We start from the raw sequence: 27,135 nt of genomic DNA on the forward strand, positions 1-27,135 counted from the left end.
CGATAATCAAATGCTGTCAGTTGACAAGTTTCTCCACATATTCATGTGGGGAAAAAAAAGAAGAAAAAAAAAGAAGTCCAGTGTCCCAGTGTCTCACACTGTCCAGGGCGCGCACACAAACACACACATACACATGTAAGCGCACACATGCCCGCCCATCTCTGCCGAACCCCCCCCAGGTTTTCAGTATACTGCGTCAGTCCTCGTGCAGTTTGTCTGTGTCGTTGGGGGCTGGAGTTTTGTTTGTTTTCTACGAGAGAGGAGCGAGGGAGAGAGAGAGAGAGAGACGAATGGAGTCGAGGAGTGAAGGAGAAGAAGAGGACGAGGAGGTTCGGAGGTGCTGGATTGTCCTCAGCTGCTCAGGGCCATTGTGTCGATGACCTGCTCCAGTTTGCTCCTCAGTCTCTGTCTCCTCGCCTGCTCGTCCCGCTCCAAAGCCGACAAGATCTGAGGACAGAGGAGAGAAGAGGTCAGAGGAGCTGAGACATGTGGAAGCTCTCGCTTTCAGAACATGGAAGGATTCTACACAACACACACACACACACACACACTGATGATCCACCTGGATGATCGATCAATCAATCAATCAATGTTTATTTTAGTGCTGGGCACAATCGTTAATGCATGACGCGTTACCATGGCGACTGACCAGAAAAAGACGCGCGTGGCGTCATGTTTACGTGACTCCCGATTGTTAAATTGTCTAAAGTAACGCTAAACTTTAAAAACAGAGGCACACATACGCAGTACACAGGTACGCTGGTTATTCATAGCACTGCTCTTTTCATTTAATAAACAGACCGCTCCAGTTGGACTGTAAGCGACGCTAAAGGAGTTAACGCAGCTAAGAGAGCTAACTGGTAAACGGTGCCTGAACGCACGTATTTTTTCCGGTCAGTCGTCATGGAAACGTGTCATGCGTTAACGTTGACGCGGTTCACGTGCCGAGCACTGGTTTATTTATACGGCACTTTAAAATATCTGCAAGGTTCTCAAATGGTGCTTTTCCGCTATACAGTTTCAGCACGACTTCTGTGTTGGACGTCGCACTCATGACTCTTCAATCAGTCAACCCCACATTTAGCATGGGCTCAGCTCACTTGGAACCTGGCCAGAGCAGGTACTAAAAATGTACCAGGTAGCAGCTACTATTTTTAATGGAAAAGCAAAAAAAACTTGAGCCATAAAGAGCCGAGTCGTGCTGGAACTGTGTTGTGGAAAAGTGCCAAAATAGCTTCACATAAAAAGAAACAATAAAGGAGTAAAATACACATTAAACAGTAAAGAACCAATACAATTAGAAAATGTACAATTAAGAACAGAGGGAAAGTGTCACCGTGTTACTGAATTCTAAATAAATGCGTTTAGAGTTCACTGATTGATGTTTGCTTTCGACAGTAAATGCTTTAGTAGAAGCTGGCACTCAAATGAAAACCTTAAAAATAAGGACCAGATTAAGTTGCTAATTGCTACGGCTAATCTGCCTGATCATGTTTACACTTAAATCGATGAAGCAAACTGAAACCAACAAACAGCCGGACTCTTCTGAGCCTGTTTGATTAGAAGAACAACACGTGGGATAAATCAGGAAAAAGCAAGTGGAAGATTCAATCGCTCTGATTTGATGAAAATATCCTCACCTCATCCTTGTACTTGACAATGTAGGAGTAGATCTCGTGCAGAGCCGACATGCTGTTGAACTGGTTGGCGTGGAGGCGTGACTGCTCTGCTAAGTAGGCACTCATGTCCTGGTCACTGATGGCTGACATCCTGGAGATGTCAGAGTAGTACCTGCACACACACAACATCAAATCAATAACCTGAAAACTCATTCAGGGAAGACTTGGTCACTGATGATCAGGACAAACTCTGACAACATGAGCTGTGCTTAAACATCTCAGTCTGCAGGGGCTGCATTTATGAAGACATTTTCAGAATCATCGCTAAAAGAAAACATGCAATACTGGGAGACTTTTATTCACTTAAACCATTTCTATTGCACTCATCTCCCTTTTATCGATATGCCAACTTTACCACTTTCAGCAAGTGTAAAAAAAACTTGCACTAGACCTTTTTCAAATTCTGCGTGTTTCCATTCAGGTGTTTTTTTTAATGCACAAATTGAAAATGTGCAGTAAAACAAGAAACATTAAGAACAGTGTCATCTGCATAACATGAGGTTTGCAGTCGTCTACTGAGGAGCAAGTTGAATGCAAGTGGCAACAAAAATTAGAGCTTAATAGTAGTACATGTTAAGGCCACATTATACTTCTCCGACTGCATAATTCGTTATCCGACACCTCGACTTCATACTTCTGCATTGTGGGCTGCAATTTCCCTCCCGATCAGTAGGGGTTGCTGCGCAAGGTTGTTGTGCTTTTGGCTACAATGAGCAATGGCGTCCGAGAGAGAAAGACTGTTGTTGTTGAAACAGTGGCAGTAATAGTATTAATAGTTTGGCAGGGACGTTGTTGGCGGTGATCAGCTCCGCCTCTGTGGACGCTCGGTGCGCACTGTGAGCCGGCACAGAGCAGCTTCGCTCGGCCTGTCCTGAGGACCAATCTCAGCTCTTGCCGTCTCCGTTGTCCCTTGACGGAGTGACGGACACTTAAAAAATATTTTGTGCAGTCGGAGACGACGCAGAGGCTCTTCGACAGGCTCAGAGTCGACGCAGAGGACTCTGCGTAGCCTGCGCAGAGCACTTTACGCAGGAGTATAAATTGGGCTTTAGTGGCTAGCAATGTTGCCTCACAGCAAGAAGGTTGCTGGTTCGAATACCGGGCCTTTCTGTGTGGTGTTTCTATGTCCCTCCCACATAACTCTCACAGAGAGAACAGACAACAACTGAGAGAATATTTCAGTTCTATCTTGGAGCATCTCTGCACCGAGCTCGACTCAAGAGCATGAAACCATTTTAACACCATGATTTTCAAACTGTGGTGCGTGTACCACCAGTGGTACGCCAGCTTCCTCTGGTGTTAGTTGGAGAAATACTGTTCGACTGTATATTATAGCAGGGTATGTGATCAGTGGAGCTGAGGAATTTTGACCACAGTGCAAAATAACAAAAAATATATAATAAATGAGATAATAATAATTCAAGTCACATTGTCTCTCGCTCCATCTTAATCTATTGGCTCTATACCAGTGTGTGAAGTATATATGAGGAAGAGGAGGATGATGAGAGATCAAATGATCTTATTGGGAATAAATCTGCCTCCTGTAGCTGACTTTGCTCGACCTATTTACACCTCTGTATTTAAATGTTGGTGATAATGGTGTTAAATCGAGATCTCAATATTTTCTCAGGTGGTTCTTGGAATTAAAGGATTCTTCATCAAAAGGTAGAAATAATCAGTGATTACAGAGTCAAAAGCCTTTGGCGAATCAATAAACAAACCTGCACAATGTTTCCTACAATAAACACCATGGAGTTTATTATTTGCAGCCACAGTTTCTGCTGTAATTTAAAACTAAAATATCAAAGCAATTTGACACGTTTGCAAATGTACCTTTCTACCCAGTTCTTGTAGTTGGGGATGTCTTTAGCGTAGAGCAGCTTGTTGGAGGGCGAGTCTTTCCCCAGTTTATGCTCCGATGTCGAACACGAGTCCATGAAGGTCTGAGCCACCACAGATAAGCAGGCGTCTGTGATGCTGTTCTTGTGGATGTCAAACACAAACTGCGGATTCTTGATCACATTCACCCAAAACCGCAATGGAAGACTAGAACGATTAAAGGTATGAAGGGAAAGGGGATAAAAAAGGAAGGGGTGGGGAGAAGAGTTGCAGTTAGAAAGGACTTGACAGTTTATAAAGAACTGCAGTGAATGAAGCTGTATAAACACTGAACAAAGGAGACAGAGTGATTAAATACTTGAAGGAGGGGAATTTAAGAACACTGTACATTCTGTTAAAGTGCCGTTGATCACCTCATTTTAGTGACTTCATAGGGTAAAACAAATCAAAGCTAATCTGAGAGTGAAAGAGGCTCCGCTCACCAGTTGCTCTTCCACGTGTGCCGCACATCAGAGTCTGATATGGAGTGTTTGTCCGCCTGCTCGTCCAAGAAGTCAAACATGTATTTGATGGCGAGGGGCAGGGCGCTGCCTCTGTGCGCCGTGCTGAAGATCGTCTCGAACAGGTCGTCTACAAACTTCTGCAGCGTTCCCTGAACATGACAAGCAATGACGGGTTCTTTTATTTCACAGTACACATATACATACAAGATAAAACACAAACAAAAATTAAAGTCAAATGTAAACGTATGAGTTATAAATAAATGAATGTTTCAGTCATTAAAATATGAGCCATTGCTCCCAAATGTTCCAATTCCACAATATGACTTCATGACATTTGATAAAATACTGATTTCAGGCTACTTTTCCATAATAAAGGACACAAATTTGTGGCCTGTCAAGGATGCTGCTAAAATAATGTTAAATGAAAAAGGCTTTGGCATCGTAAGAAGGAACACTGTGTCGTAAACATTAGTTACACTTGATTAGGGACTAAACCAGGGGAGTCAAACTCTTATGACCTCCGGACCAATTAACGTCTCGTAAGGGTAAGGAGGTAAAAACTACAACACAATATTCCATCATGAGATTGCAGTAAAGATACCTTATGAAGATATTTATATAAAATATATGTATTTACATTAAAATGAACTAAATAATAACGTGGACAACCGAAATTAAAATAACAAACAAGTCTTCATGATATACATTTAGTGCAATGTTCAATTTAATACATAACAATGTGACAATTATGATGAATATCTCATTATTACTATAATACAAATTATTGCTGGGGCCATGTTTACACTGTAGAACGATATTAAGTGGTTTCAGATTTCAGACACATCATGGAATCACTGGTCATGTTGTTGCTGTAGTGCCTCACGTTATTGTTAATCTTTGTACAATGAGTTCAAACAGTGCTGTCAACTTCTCAGTATCGCTGTGTTTAGATTCAAAAAGGGATTTGTTTTATGTCAAGACGGAACAAGGCAACAACACAAACAAAGAGTTTCAGAAATTAATTCTACTGCTCAAATAAAAAAAACTTCTTGACCCCTCCCACCCCTGCACCGCAGGTTTATACACACAAACGCTCCATCAGTCAGGTCTGATAATTTTGCTTAACAGAGTGTGTTATATTCAAAATAATATTCAATTGTTTATGTTCATGACCAAAAATCACCAAAAGTCCATCAGCTTTAAAACCAGAATTAAATGCCTTCATTTTCATTTTTAAGCATTCTGCCAATCTACAAGTTCAATCTGCACGTTTGTATTTGTTCACTCAGCCACAAATCAGCTTCCAAAATACACAAAGCTGTGGGAGCTGTAATAAATAAGAACAAACTGCATCGCTCCGAGCTCCCCCATTGTCTTCATCCGCTTTGCATGTTAATCATTTCCCAGCACTGGTTCCCTCTAACTTTGAACTTTCCTACCTGGAGCTGGAACAATGGAAATTTAGAGCTAATGAGAAAAACATCGCAGCAGAGGATGTAGCAGCTGAGCTGCAGCACCAGAGTTGTTAGTGCTTGCAAATGAAAGCAAAAGCCTGACACTGTTCATCAGCTGCATGAGGGACTTTTCTGTGTTTGCAGTGTTTCAGTTGCATGATGTGGATTTGAATTTGGGACAAAACACCGGGGTCTATGTGTAGTAATGTACAGTATATCTGTATGTTTTTAAAGTTTATGTTGAGTCGTAAACATGATAAGCTCTTTTGTCTTCAGGCTGCTTCAATGCCCCTCTAAACCTTTACATATAAATAATGACGTTATCGCAGGCTGCAGTCGGGACGCTGCTGTGTTTGTGTTCATGATATTAATGTGGTAGATGAGTCTGTGTGTGTTAGCAGATTCAAAGAAACACTGGGCTCCGTGTGCTTTAATGTACAGTATAATTCTAAATATGATAACCTGGCTTTTCTTGAGATTAATAAAAATAAATGAAACCTTTAGCTTTTGAGAAAAATATGTTTTTCTAAAAAACTTAGTGAGGGCACGACTGTTGCACCTGCACTTAACAGTAGCCTGTTTTATACATGTAATTGCTATGCATAGTTCAATATCGTTTTGTTGTTGATGCATCCCTTTTTGTTTCTATGCTGCCTCTTGGCCAGGCCGAGAACTGGCTCTCTGTTGACTTACCTGTTTAAATAAAGGTCAAATAACAATAAATAATTTCTGAAACACTGGAGGTAAAAAATGCCAAAGGTAGTGTGGACGACACCAGACTTAACGTATGTGAGAATCTGCATTATAAATGGATGATGTGAAGTCCTTATTGGCACAGTGCGTTGTATTGTTAGACATAGCAGTTATAGTTGGTGTCACTGTATGTGAATTACTGCCTGCATTACTCCTGTACCTTTTTAAATCGATAAATGAACTCATAAATAGACAGACAGAAAAAGTACAGGCTCTACAGTGTGCTTTAAGAAAGAAAAGGAGGGATTCAGTAGAGTAATGATCGTACGGTAAAAGCTGAGGCCTAAAAGCCCTCAGGCCACCAACAGGGCCCACTAACACCGACCAAACAACTCAATAGTCAAAGGTCAACCTCCTAATTAAGACACACACACTCATTCCTGTGCATATGTTTGTCTTTGTGCAAAAGGTTATGAAAAATATTAATGAGCTTTGAGACCAGCACCAAACAAAGGTCAGTAGAGGCTGCTGGTGTGTTAGCGGGCAACATGACAAGGATGTGGGAGGTGTGCGGGAGGTTTTTGGCTTAATTGTGTGTGCGTTGAATATACAGCATCTCCATACCTTAGTGGCCAGCAGTCGTGTCAGGTAGATCTCAGAGACCATCTTGCTCCCTCTGTCCCCTTCCCTGTGGTCCGAGTGGTCGTGGTTCTTGACCAGGTGCCACAGTTTGGTTCCGCTCTCAAGGTCGGGGGTGATCATGGGCGTTCGGGAGCGCAAGCTGTCTGGACTGCTGGCCGTCCTCAGCATGCTCTCTGGAGGAGGAGGAGGAGGAGACATGGAGGAAAGGTAAGCAGAGAGCGACAAAAAACATTAACACAATAAAAACAAACAACACAAATTAAGAGTTATGTTTGGGTTTGACAAGTTCAAAACAAAAGACAACACACTGGCCATCGAGTCATTTCCTTCAGGGGTCAGGGGGTTTGACCCAGACTTTACAGCAGTTTGTCATTAAAAGACGACCAAAAGCAAACAGTCCTTCAACTTAATGTAAATGCCGAGGCATATAAATCCTAAAAATGGATTACTATGCATTTAAAATGTGAAAATTATGTCATTTTTAGACATTTGAATGCCTCTGTGCGCTTTAGACATTTCTCTGAGAAACATAAAACAACCACTAAAACGAATGTTTCTGTACAGGAATGCAAGTAAATAACTATAATTTGACATCTTAATCAAGAAATAATGTGCTTTACTGTAAGAAGTAAAGCACATTATAAGAAGTATAATTTTGGTTACAGAGCCTCTACATACTGCCGTATTCCCCATTAGTGAAAAATAAGAAATGATTTTGATAATTACCAACACTTTTAATTTAGGGCGGCTGTGGCTTTGGGTGGTGGTCTAATAAAATAAATAACATTAAGCACTATGTTTCTATTTATTTAATTAAATGAACAATTTTGACGATGAAAAAATAGGGTTATCTACTGTTTCAGGTCAGTGGTCACAGCAGGGTCAAATCTCAATGTGAGTTTGAAGAGAACCCTGTTCATCAGTTTGAGAAGCTCCGACTTGTGCCGCTGTGCAATTTTACACAAGTGCTACTTATTGCAACATAATCAGCATTTCAAGGAAACCTGTTTAAACCACAGGTGACAAAACACATGAATACGAAATATGAGGCAGCTGCACAGAGAGTCAACTCTCACCCTGTGTGAAGTTAAAAGCATTTTCTGAAGATGACAGCTTCTTCTACTTTGTGTGTCACTCTCATCCAGAATAAATTTGTCTGCCACTCTCTCCCCCTCTATTGGACAGTGATCCTGTATTTTGTGACATGCGTTAAGTTTAAATGCTTGTCACTTGTGTGACAAAGCAGGAAAGGATTGAGAGGTTCAAAACGTGAACCAGGGAAGTAGAGAGTAAGTCAGTGTGATGAGGCTGTTGTGAGTATTTATGTGTATGTCACAGTGGGGAAAAGTGACAATAAAGAACAGAGGTCCACTTCACACCTGGATTTAACACGCTCCTGTGTGCAAGGACCCGGAATGAGCTGGAGTCATGTGTTTGTGGTGAAGCTGTTACCCAGAATGCAACAGATTCTGCATATTCAAATATTCAGGGGCAGAGAAAACCAGCTGTGTGTGACGTGAAAGTCCACGAGCAAAGCAGAGAGAGCAAGGAACTTCAGGATACTCTCCCTCTTTAAATCTGAAGGGAATTATACAGTGTTCATGACTGTTTGGTCATTTTCTGAGAATATTTATCTAATTTCTCTTCACTTTTGCCTTTTGAATCTCTCCATTCAAACCTGACTACCTGTATGCTACAATAACGTCATTTTTGTGTGAGGGCGACTGAGTTGAATATCACTTTTAATCATTCTAACTCAAAAATTATTAAAAGTTTCAGGAGGAGAAATGACAAGCTTGCACATGGAGGTTTTAATTTACATGTAGATAGATAGTGGTATAATATCACACACTGAATAGGGAAGTAAGACATAAAGGTTATCAGGCATAATTTAAGTTAGAAGAGATAGAGAGCTCGTCAGTGAAGGAACTAGGCAGTCGGTAAGAACACGTTCTTGTTGCATAAATGGGGATTTGGTTGCTCTGATTAGATATTTTCTACACAACTAATGAACTAATTAATTCCACTATGTACACTTTACAGCAGAGCGTGTTTAAAAACAAGGACAAAATAAAAGTCAAATGGTAATTTTTGAGACAGCACTACCTGAATGCATGGAAACACACCTACACTACACACACACACACACACACACACACAGACACACACACCTTCTCTCGTACCGTATCTGCTGAGGGACTTGGTGAAGGTGGAGGAGTTGGAGATGTTGTAGGCTGAGTTCTGTTTAGGCACGAGGGCGATCACTGAGCCATCCGTCACCTGAAATACAACATTCATGATCTGTGAGATCAGTGTTCAACAACACAAAACTACCAAACATCCTTTGTTCTCTGCGTCTTCAAGTGCACGATGACCGTAGGAGATATGTGACATGAACTAAACGGTCACGGTACCTGGTAGTGAGCCAGGGAGTTCAGCCTCTTCCAGTCATTGTCAATCTTCGTGGTGACGTCCTCGTCCTGCAGGATGATGCGAGCCATCCTGCCCTGCCGCCATTCTGTCACACAAAAGAACTGAGTGTGAGTGTTCAATACTTTACAATAAACTTTTATTAAAAAAAAAATAGTGCTGGGCACGTTAACGGCGTTAATGCATGACGACTGTCCGGAACAGTGGGCACTCCTCAAAGATGCAAGTGACTTTGCACCATTACCTTCCTTATTCAAACAAAATCAAGTTGCTGGGACTCAGGCTGCCAGAAGTAATGTTCAGTGATTCAACAAAGTTAGAATCTGTATAACACTAACATTTCAAAGACTTCTGAAGCCTTGCTTGAATTTATTTTCTGCACAATCACCTCTCCTGCCTGAAGGGCCCCCCTCCTGTTTGAGAGAGCCCTCGACATGATTCCCACTTTCCCTCCCTGTAGTAGTGCACCTGTGCTCTGTGTCTATAATTGCTGTGTGTGTGTGTGTCTTAAACCTTCCTCTCCTCTTACCCAGGTCCATATCTGAGGCTTTTGGTCTCTGCGAGTACGGTGTTCCCTTGTACACGGCATCCAGCAGCTTCTCCTTCACCTGCGTCACCGTGTCACAGTTCAGACTCTTCACCGTCACCTCGGGAGCGTTTTCGTTCTCTGGGTTCACACAGTGCAGCGTCTACAGAGGCAGAGGTCAGAGGTCAGAGGGCAAAGGTCACAGGTCACAGTTAGAGCAGGAAGTCAGCATGTTAATTATTGACAGGACGAATGTTTTTTTGACCTGGAAACAAACACTTCACACTGCTTTTAAGAATCAATATTTGTCCACGGAACAATGCACACTCAGCCTTTTATTATATTAGGATTAATATTATTATCAAGCTGAAACTAGGTTGGGGGTGAATGAGGCATTGTTTTGTACAAAGACAGTTAACCAGCTTACAGAGGACCTGAAGAAGCCTCTTAAATGATAGGTGAAATGTCATCACCTTTGCTAAAGTCCAGTCCAGTATCTAAACTCCTGAAAATGATTATTAAGGGCATTTTGTCCAAATCAAATGGTCCAGTTGGTTTTGCATTTGTCTTATGTTTAGATCATAAAGATCAGAGGATATTTGCGGATGAAAAAGGGTCTTTGATTTGCAAAAATGAACATGAACACTCACTATTAACTACGTGTGTGCATACTAACCAGAGTCTTGTAGTCAATCTGCTGCCTGATGAGTTTGTCTTCGCTGAGGGAGTAGCGGGCTTCTCCTGTGATCGCATCTATTGGTCCCTTCTCCATTTGCTGCTTCATGGCACAGTACAGCATGAAGAGAGGCTCGCCCGCACACTCCTGGAGACAGAGACACAGGAGGAGGTGGGAGGAGAGAGACACAAGTGGACGGATGAGACGAGAGGAAGGAAACAGATTGTGAATAATGCTAACTATGAATGCAACTGTGCAAAAAACTTAAGAGTACATGACGGCAAAATGTGAAACTCTTCACTTTTTCTTATTTTCTTGAAGTCAACCACAAGCACAGCAGTAAGAGATGAGGCCGTGGCCTCTGTGCGCTAACAGAGAACTGTTTTTCTCTCTACAGTACTTCCAGCTGGAATATCTATTTTAGGGAAAAACAACTCTGTGAGTGTGTGAGTGTGATTGAGTGAGCAAGAAGGAGAAAATTCACAGAAAGTGTAAGTGAGTGGCAATTGACGGAGGAGTTAATAGAAGGTTAATGACTGAGGGGTGAAAAACGCTTGGAGAAGCACTTTGGTGCATGAGACGTGTCAACCAGGCAACGAGCGCTGGGATGTTGGGACCCCTGTCTCTCCCTCACTCTCTCTCCTTTGCTCACTCAGTCACATTCTTTATTTGCTGCTTTGTTTACGTCACATTTGAGTATTTGAATCAAACAAATGAATGCAGTTAAAGGAGTGAATCGCGTTTCCTAACGTGCATCATCTTGGTGGCTCCGGGCAGAGGACGTGTGTGTGTGTGTGTGTGTGTTGTCCTGCCCTCTGTCCCTCAGCTGAGCATGTTCATGCATCATCACATGTCAGTCAGCTTGGTGAGCTGTCAGATAAACTCAGTGGGATCATCGAGCACTGGCCGCCTCCTATGGAGAACAAACAGCACACCGACAGATGTCCTCTCTTTCTCACAGCATCGAAATCACTCTCCTTCAGATGCCACCGCTATGGCAAGGCAAGACTGATGCTGAATTGGTAATGATTAATGTATACTTAGCCTTTCCACTGTTTTATCATACTTTATCTTTTAATTTCTTTCATTTCTATAAGTGTGTAACATTTAGGAGGTTTCACGGGCAGAAATTGAAGATACTACCCACCAATGTATGTAGAAATGTACGATCAAGGGCTGCAACTAAAGATTATTTTCATAATTGATTAATCTGGCCATTATTTTTTATTGATTATATTTGGTTGATCCACTGTGATTCCCTGGTGCATTTTGGAAAGGGAGGAGTGGAGAATTTCTTTCAGCAGTTTCACCATTCGATGTCACTAATTCTTACACACTGGACTGTCTTATACCATAAAAATAACACTTTTAATATAGCATCCATACACAAAATGTGATAATTTACCCAAAAGCAACAGGAAACAGAAAGGACTTCTGCAGGAGAAGGAGAGTAGTCATGTGACTCCCATACTCTCTTGTATACAAGTCAGTGGAAAAGAGAACAAGTGAACCCTTAGAATAGGTTAATGGATAAAAGCTTTTTTCCTCTCTCTTCTGTGCTCTTTGGTGGGTTCGCTCTTTCCTTCCTTTGAACAACTACTTGACCTTTACTCATCTCTATTCACACCTGGCTGAACCTAGAAATTGTTCCAGGCTTTTCTTTTATGTGACCCCGGACACACACACACACACACAGAGAGAGGTGCTGAATTGCAGAGGTTAGATTAAAGCTCGTCTGTTAACCTTGCTGTTAGCTACGGCAAGTCTTTACATCAGTTCTAATTTTTCCCATGTCTTTAATTTCCAATTCTCACACTGTTTTGAACTCTTTGTTCGTCTTAGAGCCTTCATTCTCCTCACCTGCATAACCACTTCTGCCTATTTCCTAAAATATTCCTCTCTCTCTCTCTCTTCAAACTTCTACCTTTCTCTGCTCTTTTTCTGTAGTTCTTTAACTAAAACTTGTAATCATGTTATAAAACATCCCAAACAAATTCCCTAGCAAGAAAGTCCCCATTCTCTGAACTCAAATCCAGCTGTCCAAACCAGGCCAAAATACACACATGCATTGCACATGCAAACTTCACTCTCACACACCCACACACACATTGACAGACAGATGTTTACTGGGACCCCCAGGGGTTTGGCTGGTTTGCTGTCCACCAGAACGCCTGTCCTGGCAGGGGTTTGAGGCCCCGCTGCTAACTGATTAGCTGCAGTAATGTTTGGATGTGGAGAATGTGTGTGTGTGTGTGTGTGTGTGTGTCAACAAGAATTTAACACAGTTTAAGCCTCAATTATTCCCTCTGATTCCATATCAGAGAGAAGGGAATTCAAAGGGAGAAAGACAGAAGAAAAAAAACGTGTAAAGCTTCCTCTTTTTGCCGAGACAAAGAAACGACAGGTTAGCCCAACAGGCTTCAGTGATCACAACAACACAGCCAGCTCTGTCTGACTCGGGCTTCAGACGCAGTTCAGTCCTCGGTTTGGAGAAAGCACATGAAAGACAGAGAGGTAAGTGACAGGTCACCTGCTGTCTTCTGCCTTATCTAATACTGCAGCTGTGAAAGTGTGGACTTGTGTTTAAGAGGCCTTTTTTGTTTACTGTTAGCGCTGCTTAAAAGACGTGAAGAGATGTGCGTGTGTTGGACAATTTTACCTTGAGGAACTTGTAGAGCAGGAAGGTGAACCAGTTGGTGAGCATCTTCTCGGCGACTGACTCCGTCCTGCGAGAGACGTGAAAGGATGGTGGAGAGACGGTGACGAGTGGAGAGGGAGAGCAAAGTAAAATAGGGTGAGGATGACGGCGAAGGAAAACAAACACACTCGTCTTCATTACAAATACAGCAATTAGTATAATTCGCTAACTTCTCTCGTTAATCACAAACGTGCAGTGTAATGGAGGGAACCTCCACACACACACACACACACATGCTAACAACTGATGACTGAATGAAAACAAAGCAATTAAAAGCCATCGTAATTAATGGACTTATTGTGTCTAATTTGTTAAATGGCTGAAAAGGACACAGCTGGCAGGGGTCCAAAAAATAAAGTTACTTCTCTGTGTATCAGCGTAACATTTACCTTCACCATCCTTCCTTTTTTTGGCATTAATGAGGAAGAGTGCAAATTTATTCATTCATTGTTTTTTACGCGAGATGGAAGGGAGAGCACATGAACCATCTTCAATTTTCCACAGTCGTCTGCTGATCACTGGTTTGTCTAACTGGGCCACGCTTGTATACTGATAGTAAATATTAGTCCTTTTTTGTCATTAGCATGCCACAAGTTGCCAAAAGGTGAGGACGGGTACATTTGGATGAGATATGAGAGCATAAAGGAGATATTTTCTCGCCAACTCCGCACAGAAGCTCTGCCTTTTTAGTGACAAAAGAGGAATAGCAAAAGAATATGAAAGGCAAACAGGAAACTAGGCCACTGCGGTTATGAATCCAGCGAAGGCCTTTAGCAGTAACAAGACATGAACTCCTACGCTGCTGCAAGCCTCCCTGTTCGACTGTGGTTTGATGTGTGTAGAGCATTGTTTTTTCTCTCCTGGTTGTCAGCAAACCATACCGGATGAAAGATGAGGCAGAGTGAAGGATTGGGGGACAAAGGATGAAGGAGATGAACACACCTGGACAGAACACGCTCATGGGCATGTCAGCATTTGATACTGGGCGACTTGTAACATCATCTCACTAATGTTGAATAATGTGCCAGCTCTTATCTTTCTAACATTTTTAAATGTGCTACAGGAGGGGGAGTCGATTCAGCGTTCCTGTCTACACACGGCAACTCCCAGACCATAATGTACAAATGGAACCAAATGAACATGGTAGAGCTTTGTTTCACCACAGGCAATAGAAACTCACAAGAGAGCCCACTATTACAACGTTCTCCTCTTCTTTGCTGTGCATACAGTGTGTCTAAAAATAAAAAAATGAAGTAAAAAGACCAAAAACAGGGTGATCCATGTGTAATAATTGCCAAGCTTATTAATGCCAGCTCCCGAGGCTAGTGTAGTTAACAGGGACGGCGTGTTGTGACCGTGTGCCCCAAGAGGGGATTGGAAAAGGCTTCACACCGGCACACTGGCTGAGAAACATTTATTTGATTAGATTTTTAATTAAATATCTCTCCAAGGAGTAGGAGGAAAAAAAAACTAACTTTTTATCATTTAATGTCTAATTCCAATTTATTTGGAGACAGGCCATTTCTCTAATTGTATCTTTCCTTAAATACAGTATGTGTATCTCTTCCTGGCTGGCTGGCTGTCTGCAATTCTTCATTTTAATTTCTCTGTTCTCTCACTGTTTTGCATTTCTATACCTTACCAGAGCATGGTTTCTCCTTCTTTATTTTCCTCCCATCATAATTTTGCCCTCTGTATTTCCTCTCTTTCCATACATTTTTTACTAGATCTCTTGGCAGCCTCCCATTTATCAACCATTACATGAACTTCCTGCTATGCCCCATTGTCAAATCAGTCGATTGTGTTGATAGTATCGTTAGTATGTTGATAAATATCAGATGAATAAAGTTGAAGAAATCATGAAATTGTATCTAAAGTGAACATCTTATCTCTGCAAGGAATATGTTGAACACAGGGTCTCTGCAGGTCAAATTTAAGACTTTTTAAGACTTTATTAAGGCCATAATAATAATGAATACAATTTCAAATCCATACTGGCAAAAAAGTACAAAGGACATGAAGGAAAATTGGAGCCACAAATTGTTGAACTTGCACTTACCCATCTTATGCAAGCAATTTGGATTAGCTGTGGGCTTTCATTAAGTTTTCTCCGCTGCTATGCTAAGCTGTAACACATCGCGGCGCGCGCACAGCACTCTAGCTAGTGGTGCTCGATAAATTCTCACCGGGCAGCACAGGTGGCCTACTTTAGTTCCATGTTGTAGTTATGTCATCGCATCATCAAAAATAGAAACATATCAAAGCGAGACGCTTTATGCACGTTTTAAATAAAAGTAACGTTAATAGATTTTTAAGACCTTTCAAAATTGTATTTAAGACCTTATATGATATTTAAGGAGAATTTAAGACATTTTGAGGCCTTAAATTCAAATTATTGGATTTAAGACTTATTAAGACCCCACGGATACCCTGGAAAAGTCTTGAACACAGGAGGACAAAGAAGGGACAGACCCTAAACCTTTCACCCCCATGTGTTCCAAACTGTCTTCTTGTCACTTTTCATACCTTCTGAGTAAGAGCTTGGGGTGGTTCTTGCTCTCCAGATTTTTGTCAATGAGGTCTGACAGTAGCTGTTTGAGGACACCAGTTGCATACTCCATCTCCCCTTGCAGCGCCGTCATGATGAGGGAGGCCACGTTGCCTCGGTCTCGCATGGAGAAGGACCGCTGCGCCTCCAGAGTGCGGATAAAGGAAAGCAGGAAGTGCTTTTTGGTAAGCAGCTGGCCAAACAACGTCAGGGCCTTCTCCACATTGGCAGGGACCTGGAGAGAGAGTGACGGAGGTAATGGTGGGAAGGACAGTGAGGAGAGGGAAAGAGGTTTGGACGAAGGAAAGGTGATCATGTGGTAGACAAAGGGAAGAGAAAATTAAATGGCAGTCAGGATGGAACAAGGGGATAAAGGTAGCACAGGGGAAGTGAAATGTGTGTGAGGAGAATATGTTACAGGTGCAGAGAAGAGGGGTTGGAGTGCAAGGAAGTATAAAAGAGAGGTTAAAAGAAGGGGCGTGAGAGAGAAAAAGGTGTAATTGAGGGGAATAGGCAGAAAAATCAGCAGCAGACATGCAGCAAAAAAAGAGCAATATAGAGGCAGTGAAGAGGGTGAGAGCCGGAATGAAGAGGAGGGAATGGAGATAAGCATTGGTTATGAGTTATAGTTGAGAAATGGATTAATGAGTATGTGTGAGAATGAGGAATATCAGATGAAGGGTACATTGGGGAAAAGAGCCACACATTCACATGCACAATTATATCCGCAATATCTCTCTCTGTCACTCCTTCGTTTTTTTTACCTCCCTCCATCCCTCACTACCCCTCCTTTCAACCGATTCTTTTCTTCTCAAAGCGACTGACAGGCCTCCCCCTCTGAGGCAGAGCAACGGTGGTTTGAAGTGAGAATGCGAGCTTCATGCTGTAATAAGAAATTGATCTGCCTGCGAGCGCACTACTGTGGACTGTGATTGCCTGGACCAAACAAATGAAAATCCAATGTCGTGCTACACTATCCCTTTGGAATAAAGTTGATGGCATGGGCAGATACCGCTTTGCCACACTTTGTACGGGTTGCCAACGTACATGCACGTCAGCGGACGGCAACTGTGCTGCTCCATGTAATGCATGTGTAAGAGTGTAATATATACAGAGAGGAGATGGAATTAAGTGCAGCACACACTGCCCAGGTATATTAATGTTCAAATGTCGGGCACACTGAAGCACACATGCTGCATTTCAGTGTCCACGCAGTTCATGTGTGGTTCATATGAGTGAGAGAGAGCGTTCCCTCGTGAGGGATGAGCAGCAGCAGAGGGGAGAGTGTTTTATTGAACGTGTGAACATTGCTTTCTCAGGAGCCTCAAACAGGCTCGGTCCTGCAGAGGCCATCTATCACTTGCACCAAGTCTAAGTGGAGCGCAGACATTGCTCACTACCCAAAAAGAAGAACTATCCCTTCCCTGTATTAAATCAAAGTGGAGCTTCCCTTATAAATTTCGAGTTATTCTTACTGGTACTGGAACTCACTTCTAACTCTATTAGAACTTCTATTTCCAGACAAATAATTTTAAAGCAGATAGATGATAAATTTTCCCTTCCTGTAATAAGTTCCAGACGATTAATTCTGTCTGTTCTTCCTTCCCATTTAACACATAACTTAAATCTCTTTTTTAAATTAAGCATTTCTAACTGTTCATCGAGTGCTTGTGTGTACATGTGTGCTGCGTGCTCTCTACTGACCCGTACCTCCATCTCCTTGAGCACAGGATGGTCCTCAATCCCAGGGAAGAGGACCCTCATGGCATAGGTGCGGTAGTCCAGGAACGGAATTCCTGCTCCATCCAGTTCCTGGGTGAGTTCATGGATGTCCGTCTGCAGCTCAGCAAACGCTGCACAAAAGAGAAGGAGATGTGAATGTCGTCAGTTGGAAATGTTTTACACATTGCTGGAAGAAAAATAAAAGAAAACAAAAGGAAATTATATCATACAGCATTTAACAGCTTAAAGATTGCTCTAATGATTTTGGTGAAACATTTGTTAATAATCAATCTGTCATCTAACCCAAAACAAAGTGACAATTTAAAGGCAAAGTCCTTTTATAATTCTTTTATCATCTTTTTATTCCAAACAAACAATAGCTTAGCCGGCGGAAATGTCTCAAATTAAAACCAAATAGAAAAGGAAAATACATATTAAATTGTCGTCTTCTTTTTCTGACTTTTTATGTCAACCCGATTTGAACATAGCCAGTTAGAGACAGCAGAAAGTCACCATAGATGGGACTAAAGCAAAGATGTAGGCGTGTGGAGGAGTAGCAGTGGGAAAGGTGGATTATGCGAGAGCGGAGATAAAGATGGAGTGAAGAAGCAGAGGGAGGATGGAGAAGAACGTGTTGTGGTGCAGAGGCTGGAGGGGAGTTCAGGATAGAATTGCACACAGGAACACAAGTCTGTGAGTGCACCTACATTACACGCTACCACCTCACATGTTTGTATTTCAGCAGCCAAACACACACACATGCACGCGCGCGCACACACACGCGCGCGCACACGCACGCACACACCTGTGTTGCGCTTCAGCTGAACACAACCTCGTGCCCAGATGATTTATGGGAGGGCACGTGTCCGTGTTTTTACACATTCTCCATTCTGACCCTGTTCTGTTTACTCCACTGGCTTCACAAGTCTCATTTAGAAGGAACACATTGGATCAAACCCATTCTCCCACTCAAATCCCATACAACTGTGCATATAGCCAGGGCTGAATTGCTTCTATGGCATTTTACAAAATATAAAACTCTCTTCGGGAAATAAAACACACAGCTATATGGTCCTATTAGCTTGAATCTGTGTGTAAGAGTGTGTGCCCTGTAGCCTCATCCAAAATAAACCAACAAATGGATACACAACCCAAACAAATAAAGCAAAGCCCAGACTAACAGATAGTTCGTGTCACCCTATCCCTCTCTTCCTATTTTTCTTTTTCTCCCTCTCTCCTGCCTCCAGTGTCTTCTTAGAGGTCACCTCTCGTCCCTGTACAGTTTTCTCCTCTGCTATGTCCCTCCATCTTTTCATTTTTTCCTCCAGTTAGCCCCCCGTGCCCTGCATTTCTCAGATCCTTCATTTATTTGTATTATTTCATATGGTTGACAAGACATTGAGCACAAAGAGTTTCATTACTGGTAATAATGTTTCATTGTTGCTTATTACATGATGATAAAGGATCTTCTTCTCAAGACCTTTCTAACCTCTCAACTCGCTTTCCTTTCTTCATCTATTTTTAATGTCTGTATTTTGGCTTTCAGCAACACTTTTGTTTGGCTTCCCTGAAAAAAAAGGTGGTTCATTCCTTCTGACTATCCATCAATTATTAATATATATTTTTATATTCTAATAACTCCCCTTTTTGTCTGTTGACCCCTTATTTGTGCAGTTTGCAGTCAAATATTTGTCATTAACTTCATAACCAACCGTCTTCATATCTAACTTCTCTCCATTTCTAGCCCAATTCTCTGCTTTCCTTTTCTCATAATCTTCCACTCCATCTCTTCCTCTTCTTCCATGCCCTCACCCTCCTCCTGCCCCTTTCATTTCAGAAGTTGTCCAGCTTATTTATCGCCCTCGCTCTGTCCTCCTGCTTCCATCCATCCTCGTGCTGTCTGCCAGACCGTGGTGACAGCGGAGGACAGACAGGGTCGGGGCACCTGGACTCTACACCTCACACCTCAGCCAATCACTGTTTGACCTGCTGTTTGAGTTTATGTGTGTGTAAGTGATTGAAGGGAGTAAAAAAAAGGAGAAGGACGTGAAGAGTCGGGTGTCAGGAGGGAGAGGCATGAAGTGTACACACACTAAGTCATCCTGTGAGCAGGTGATTGGCACAGTCCTTCTTGACTCAAGGAAAGAAATTTGCCTGGCAGTGTACAAAGCGCTGGACACACTTTATACACTTCAAAATCAATTTCCACTCCTACTCTGCATTAAAGTCTTGAGTAGTCTACCAGTACTCAAGATTTTTTGTTGTTGTTGTCGGAATCTGCAATCTATGGAGAAATATGAAGTTTCCATTTTCTAATCTTTAGTTGGAAACACAACAAACCACCATTAACAACACAACAAGTATGAAATTGTTGAAATTGAGGTTTGCAAAAAAAAAGGAAGAAGCATCCTCTTTCCACACACCCAGCCTTCTTTTCTTGACAGACAAAACAATAACATCACCAGATCAGATTACCACTGGAACTATGCAGCATCCCGTCCAATAAATACATGCTCATGTACCGGTGAGTTAGTCTCTGCCTCTTCTCCTGATTTAGTTTCTCCTGCCAAACCCCATCCTACCTCACTAACCCCGACTTTCCCACCTCTGTACTCTTTATCTATCTAACCTCCATCTCTGTGTGTGGACGGCAGTGAGGCCAGTCAGGCTGCTCTCTCTCTCTCGTGAGGTGGAGAGCCAACATCTGGTGGATGACACAGATCAAAGAACTCCTCTGGATACACACTAATGCCCACACTCGCACACACACACACACAAACACACACAAACACAGGGGTACAGTTGGCAGAAAGAGATTGGCAGATATAGAGAGTAAGAAAAGAAGCAAAGGGAGTGAGAGCAGTGACAGAGAGAGAAATATGTAGTTATGATTGAAAAGCAGACGTATGATGATGAAAAACAACTGGGAGAACAAAAGCATAACTGAAGAAAGATATGAGGTTTCAGCAGATGGCGCTTCATGTCACACCCACCCTGGACAGATTTAGTCAAAACTCACCCTCTTTGCACTCAAGAGCGACTCTGGACTCCAGGTTGTCCATCTGCAGTTGTAGTCGCTTGAGGGTGCGGTCAGCATCACGTGACTTCCTCTTATAAGCAATCAGTACGACGATGATAACCAGCAGGAGCAGGCCACCGCCTCCCCCGATACCGATGATGGCAGGCAGCGTGAGCAGGCTGTCGGAATAGATCTGCAGGGTCCCTGGTGAGTACTCAAAACCTCCAACACGCACCTAATAGACAGAAATAAATAATAAAGTTACACGTTTGTTTGTGGAGCAGGTCGATGTCAAACTGCAATAATAAACAACGCAGAAAAAAATGATTCATGGGTTTGTTTTCAGCAAGACTTCAAGTCAGTGCTGTAAAGCATTTTCATTAGAAAGTAAATCAACAAGCTAGTGCTGAGTGAGTCATGTACAGAGTGATCAGAAACATTATTCTGGCTTTTTACAAACATGTTTACAGCAGTGACTTTACAGCTCCAAATGATGACGATTAAATGACCAATTTTACAGGCTATACAAATCCAATATAATGATAAAAAAAATAAGTTCAGTGCTAAATTGCTAAATCTGTCAGGCTCTCCAAAACTCTATATCTGGGTTAGGAGGCAACATCCAAACCCCAAGGGCTGCCTTTAGAAATGCAAGCACACGCACTCGCAAACATATTCAACCCTATCACATGAAACCAGTTCGAGTTTTCAGAACATTATGAATAAAAATGGAGGATGTGTTTTTCTCCCCTTTCCCAACTTTTATTCTGTCTTCGATTGGCTGATGTCTATGAAATACTAAATAGAAGAAGGTATAAATAGATTGAGAGCAGACCTCTCACGCCCACTAGCCATTTTTGGTCTCTACTGAATATCAATACTTTTTAAATCCCGAGGAGGAACGGCAGCCAAACGAGACCAATCAAAAGCCTCTAAGACATAAATACAGAGGCAAACACAGCCAGCGGTGAAGGAGACGGGACGTGGGTGTGTGTGTGTCTGTGTGTCTGTGTGTGTGTGTGTGTGTGTGTGTGTGTGTGTGTGTGTGTGTGTGTGTGTGTGTGTGTGTGTGTGTGTGTGTGTGTGTGTGTTTGTGTGCGTATACAGCTGCATGAATGGGGGGAGAGAAATGTAGAGTAATTGAAGAGATTTAAGTCTGATGGATGGGGAAGGAAAGGATGAGATGAATGAATGAATGAAAGGAGAGGAAGTGGATTAATACAAAAAAAGATGGATGAACAGCACTGCAGAAACAGCAGAGAAAACAGGAACTGAATAAGACCGGCCGCAATTAATATGAAAGCCAGATCCTCCAGAAGAGGGCTGGTGAAAAAAAATGTATATTTAGTCTGCATCATATCCATACTCCGTTTTGTTTAAAAAAATAAAATAAAAAAGGGCATAAATGCAGCTCCTGATAAACCTGCTACATTTTAGTCCAGACAGGCTTTTCTATTCAATTTTCTATTTTCTATTACATGTTGTATACATTACCGTTCAAAAGTTTGGGGTCACCTATACAATTTTTTGAGTTTTCCATTAAAACTCACACGTTTATTCATAAAGAGTTGCAAAATGAATAGAAAATATAGTCAAGACATTGACAAGATTAGGAATAATGGGTTTTCTAATCATCCAATAGCCTTCTTACATGATTAGCGAACACAATGTACCATTAGAACACTGGAAATGGGCCTCTGTACACTTATGTACATATTCCATTAAAAACCAGGCGTTTGCAGCTAGAATAGTCGTTTACCACATCAACAATGTATAGAGTGTATTTCTGATTCATTTAATATTACCCAAACTTTTCATTAAAATTGTGAAATTTGAAAATGATAAACATTGTTCAGCACTAATGGAAAACATTTACAGTAGTTGACAGTCTTTCACAAAAACATTTTTAAGTTTTACTTACAGTGACTTTGTGTTCTCCAGTCAGGTTAGGCCATTCACACAACAGCTGGCTCTCTGACAGGGTGAGAACGCAGGGTGTCTCCCCAATCAGCACGGTGTAGTTCAGCTTAGTGTTTCCTGGGGCTGCAGGGATTAAGTTACGGCCCTGGGAACACACATACACACAAACACACACTTTGGTTAATTACACATGGTCCCAGTCTGAGGTGGTTGACATTAATAGGATGATGATCCCGGGGTATAAAAGCTAAAGCGTTCGCTTAGACTCTGATGTTTAGAGAAAAGACAACCCTCTTTCTGATTGGCTGGCAGGTGTCAATAGTTCAGCGGCAGCTTTAAATCCCTGTGCATGGTACTTTAAACCGCAGGTAACCATGGCAACAGTGCTTCTGCCTGAAGCTACCAGATTATACCTGGCAAAAGCGAAATCGACCAAAAATACGGGTCTTTATTTTATGATAGCAAACTATCATACATGCACCCTGTTGTAGAAAGCCATCGTTAAAAAATATAACTTTTATTTATCATTTTATTTTACCCAATATAGTGTTGGTCAGAATAGGGTGTATTACAGCAAATAATGTTTAGTTATGTCTAATCGACATACATGTACCTCTCCCTCAAACTACCTCAATATTATTTGCGGAGGGGAAGGCATTAATTGCTGGAAAATCTTGATGAACATCTAATTCATCTGCAATTTTTTTTTTTTTTTTTTTAATGGGATGCAGTTTTTAAGCTGCTTATTTCTAAAATTCTTTATCCAGAGCATCGTGGGGCAATCAGAGCTTTTCATTACTGAATAATATTTAGAGTTAGAGAAAAGAGAGATGCAGGATTCTTCATTTCTAAACCCTCTGCATGATTGGCTGGGAGAGAGGAAAAAAAAGGTTTTAGTCTTCGATGAAATTGCATGATGATTTTGCCCCCTCGCTCCTGAAAGGCTTTGAAGTTGAAGAGCAGAGGCACAAATGACAAAAAGACAACGTCTGTGGGTGAGGGCCTGGATTCAAATGTGTTCTACCTCTCTGGCTTAAAGATTAAACATGGCTATGAAGTCTGTCTTCTGAAGTTACCTTCTGAGGTGGATGTTTTAGAAGTTACCTTTTTTATATATAAAGGTTTCCAAAACCAATTGGAGACAGCAGGTGGAAAAATAAAATGTTTCAAGGTTGAGACATATTTGAAACAAAGCTGTGTTTAAAGGAAACCTCTGAGAGCAGGAGGAAGGTGGAGGAGGATGTGTGTACAGGAACGTTGAGAGTATATCATTTTAATTGCCTGTTAGTACCTTATCATTTGTTTTTGTACTCATGTACTTGTGTTTCAGCATTTTCCAAAAAGCAAACTATAGACTGTATGTAAAATATATTATCTTCCCACTGCAAAAAGGCTTGAAATTTGCAATTTGACTGGCGATATATCCATTTTGTTCACAGAAATCACCAGGCTCCTATTGGACAATACCAGCTGTCAATCACACTGGTGTCTACTTATAAGTGCTGTACTTTATAGGACGGTACTTCACTCTAAATGGGAACATAATTTATATAACTGGCATCGTGTTCTTTTGAAGAAGAACTGAAACTAGCAATTGAGAGACCATTAACGCGTACTGACGTTATAAATCCAGTGAGAAATAGACTAACATTCATTATAAAAGTAGTTCTTTTCACCCCATGACGGATAACTACTATTTCTGTCCTGCTTCTTGGACTCCACTTTTCAAACAGGAACAACATGTCTTCTTTTATATCCAGACTATGTACTTGCTGAGGTCTGGTAATATTGCAAACGTTCTGTAACCCACAGGCTTGTAAAAATAAAAAAAACTGGAAAAATTAGACAAAACACGATGAGGACAGACAAAAGGAGAACAAACAGGACCAAATTCAAGAATCTAGTGGCTCAAACCCAGATAAGGGCAAGGCCAAAAGAGATGAATGCTAAGAGTGCAGGGCATCATACCTTGAGTATGAGCGGTGAACTGGGCTTTAGCTCCAGCATTCCTGAGGGGCTCAGAGGCTCAAACACGGGGTCCGGGTGGTAGTTGAAAGTCTCGTTTACCACCAGCACAGAGCGCACATCATCCATGACAAAACCGATCTCATCTGGACTGGTGCCGGTCTCAGAGAAGACTTTGTCTGATCCGGCCACAGAGGGCGCCAGACACACCATCACGGTGTTGTTGACAACCGTACAGTTCTAGAGAGGGAGGGAGGAAGAGAGAAAGTTTAACTATAAATAGGCAGGCAAAAAAATTAAAAATCAAAGTCTGACGAAGAAATTAGAAATATATTAAGGCAGAAACAAGCTTATGTGATGTGAATGATTATAAGCATCTGTAATGACATAATGAGTAAGAGGCTTGCTTAATATTATCAGTGTTGTAATCAGTGTTGATATTATCTGGAAATCCCCAGTGGGGTTGGACACTTAAATCAGTCACCGCAGAACAAATTAGACTGTAATGACACACTGAGAAGCAGAAGAGGTCAGCGAGTAGCTGTTAATGAAACCACAGCACAGCTTCCCCATCCTGTTACAGCCTCACATTCCAGTATGTTGTGTACGTAGGTGCCATATGTCTCGCCACATATATCCACATTTACAGAGACTGAACGAAACTGTGCAGAGTTGGGTTTGCAGGTGACAGCAAAACCAAAAATGACTGCAAACAGGAGGACAAAAAGCAAAAACTGAAGGGATATTTTTACTTTCAGCTAAGAGTCGGGGTGGGATAAAGGTTAGCAAAGCCCTGTGGTGCTAGGTGAGGAGAGGAGGATTTGCCAGAGCCACTTTATTGCTAGTTGACATTTCAAAGGTTAAACTGCTAAAAGGAAATTCAACATCAAAAACAAACAGAAAATGGGCCTGTGGCTGGTTGACCGATGGGTCAAGCGTGTGCGTCTCTGTGTGTGTGTGTGTGCATGTGGGTATTGTCTGAAAATCACTTTTTCCACAGAGAGTCAGAGGGAGACAGCGAGAGAGAAAGTGCATTTATTTTGTCAACTAAAAACTAGTTTGCGAGTGTCTGGGTTCAACCACCTACATTCTCTGACTTGGCAGATCCATATTTGGCTCTCATTTTCGGCTCCTTGATGGTAGCCAGATTGGTCCCAGTGATGGTCAACATAGTTCCTCCGCTAAAGGAAAAAAAAGGAGAAACAAAACAATTTGTAAAGAAAGACAAACATAATTATACAGTGGCACCAGGACAATAAAAGCACTTCTATGTGCAACTGTGTGTTATAGTACATCTCTCTCCTGCTGTACTTTTTCTTGCAGGATCCAAGTGCATACACTATTCAGGAGAGGGATCAGTAGAAATAAATGTTAATAAATCTGTTCTCGGTGGGAGACAAGAGGCCCTCCAGTTGGCGATTTACCATTAATGCTTGCTCCTGCTGTAGCCTTTCACTTGCTTATTCATGAAAGCCCATTTTCAGATAATGATAGCAATGCCAAAGTCCTGGCATGAATGTTGAAAGCTTGTTTAAAGTGATATGGAGGCTGGAGGGAAGAGCGTATATGTAGCATCACTCCTGAGAGCTGGAGCTTTTGGCCTCTACTCACTACCTCTCGAAAGCCGGGGAAGATAGTATTTTCATCGTGTTCAAATTGTGCTATTTTTTTTTATTTCATTATTATTTTTTTTTAGCATTAGATAGACTCCACAACTGAACTGCTGTCAGTGCTCCGACATGTGCAGTAACCTTTACACCTGTGACCTATTCAGGTCTATGTGATGCTGACCAGTACAGACATGGGTAATATGGGTGAGAGTTGTGTTCTCTCACACCACCTTCTTGACGGCCTCTGTTGACCAGAGAGGCTGAACTTTATTTGATGTGAAGTGTTCTGACAGCGGCTAAAATTGTAGCTACTTGAGGCCCAGTGACACTGTGAGGCACCTCTGGAACCAGCGAACAAAACAAACTTGCATACTTTGCAGATAATATAATGGCTAATGTATGCAAAAGCTTTTCTACAAAAACACCACACATTTCAGTAGCACAGTTTTTTTCTCCTGGAAAGTCCAACTTTAAAAGTGAGTTAAATGACAGCTTGTGTGTTTTAATGGCCTTAAAGCTTTAGTCCTTTATTTGTTTTTGAAGCACTTTATTACAGTATTTGTTGAAATCCTCTTAACATGCAGATAGCAATCACTAAATAAACTTATCTTGGGGGGAAAGAAAGAAAATCTGGTGTTGTAGGAGACTGGAAAATACAAAAAGTGCATCCCAAACCCTCCAGTCTGCTCTGTTATCAAATCTCCACCCTCAAAAGGCAAAAACATGGACTGTCTGACAAATCCTTGAAGCCAAGTGGAGAAGAGAGAGCTGCGAGGACGGTGTCTTTGATACTGACTGCATCTCATCTGAAACTACTGTAGAAAACACTAAATATTAACACAGATAGGCAGTTCAGCGAGTGACAGATATGTCAGTGAAACAATCTGTTCAGTTTGGATCAAATGATTGCTTGTCTTTATTGCAGAGTTGCGGGGAACAGAAACAACTTTATGTCCTGCTGACTATCAGGACTATCCTCATACGTGGCAGCATTCCATCTTTCCACTTATACACAGTGCAGCATATGATAACGTGCAGTGCTCTACACAATGTTAAGAAGATGAAATGTCACAAAAATCACTGCAGTGGCACACATTTGTCTCATCAGCGCTGGAGAAACTCCTTCTGAATAGCGGAGAGCAAGTCTCAGTCACTTCAGATTTGTTTGGACAAGGGAGGCTCTGTCCTTTTTGAAACAGCCTCAGCAACAG

The 27,135-nt window shown here is 41.8% G+C and overlaps 1 protein-coding gene across 1 annotated transcript in view; it reads right to left on the minus strand.

Annotated features, from left to right (window-relative positions):
* Positions 1-283: 283 nt before the first annotated feature.
* Positions 284-27,135, minus strand: part of plxna1b (plexin A1b) — a 162,206-nt gene continuing 135,354 nt past the window's right edge. The window contains exons 16-31 of the mRNA XM_083892918.1: positions 25,402-25,495; positions 24,318-24,554; positions 22,351-22,494; positions 20,430-20,664; positions 17,399-17,541; positions 15,667-15,923; positions 13,102-13,168; positions 10,443-10,589; positions 9,770-9,929; positions 9,225-9,328; positions 8,994-9,090; positions 6,793-6,983; positions 4,001-4,170; positions 3,513-3,725; positions 1,641-1,791; positions 284-447 (exon numbers count right to left, since the gene is read on the minus strand). Of these exons, the coding sequence (XP_083749044.1) occupies positions 352-447; positions 1,641-1,791; positions 3,513-3,725; positions 4,001-4,170; positions 6,793-6,983; positions 8,994-9,090; positions 9,225-9,328; positions 9,770-9,929; positions 10,443-10,589; positions 13,102-13,168; positions 15,667-15,923; positions 17,399-17,541; positions 20,430-20,664; positions 22,351-22,494; positions 24,318-24,554; positions 25,402-25,495 (2,506 nt within the window). The 3' untranslated portion in view covers positions 284-351. The remainder of the gene's footprint in view (positions 448-1,640; positions 1,792-3,512; positions 3,726-4,000; positions 4,171-6,792; positions 6,984-8,993; positions 9,091-9,224; positions 9,329-9,769; positions 9,930-10,442; positions 10,590-13,101; positions 13,169-15,666; positions 15,924-17,398; positions 17,542-20,429; positions 20,665-22,350; positions 22,495-24,317; positions 24,555-25,401; positions 25,496-27,135) is intronic.

Source organism: Microchirus variegatus, assembly GCF_963457635.1.
Source record: "Microchirus variegatus genome assembly, chromosome: 7".
Classification (NCBI taxonomy): Eukaryota; Metazoa; Chordata; class Actinopteri; order Pleuronectiformes; family Soleidae; genus Microchirus; species Microchirus variegatus.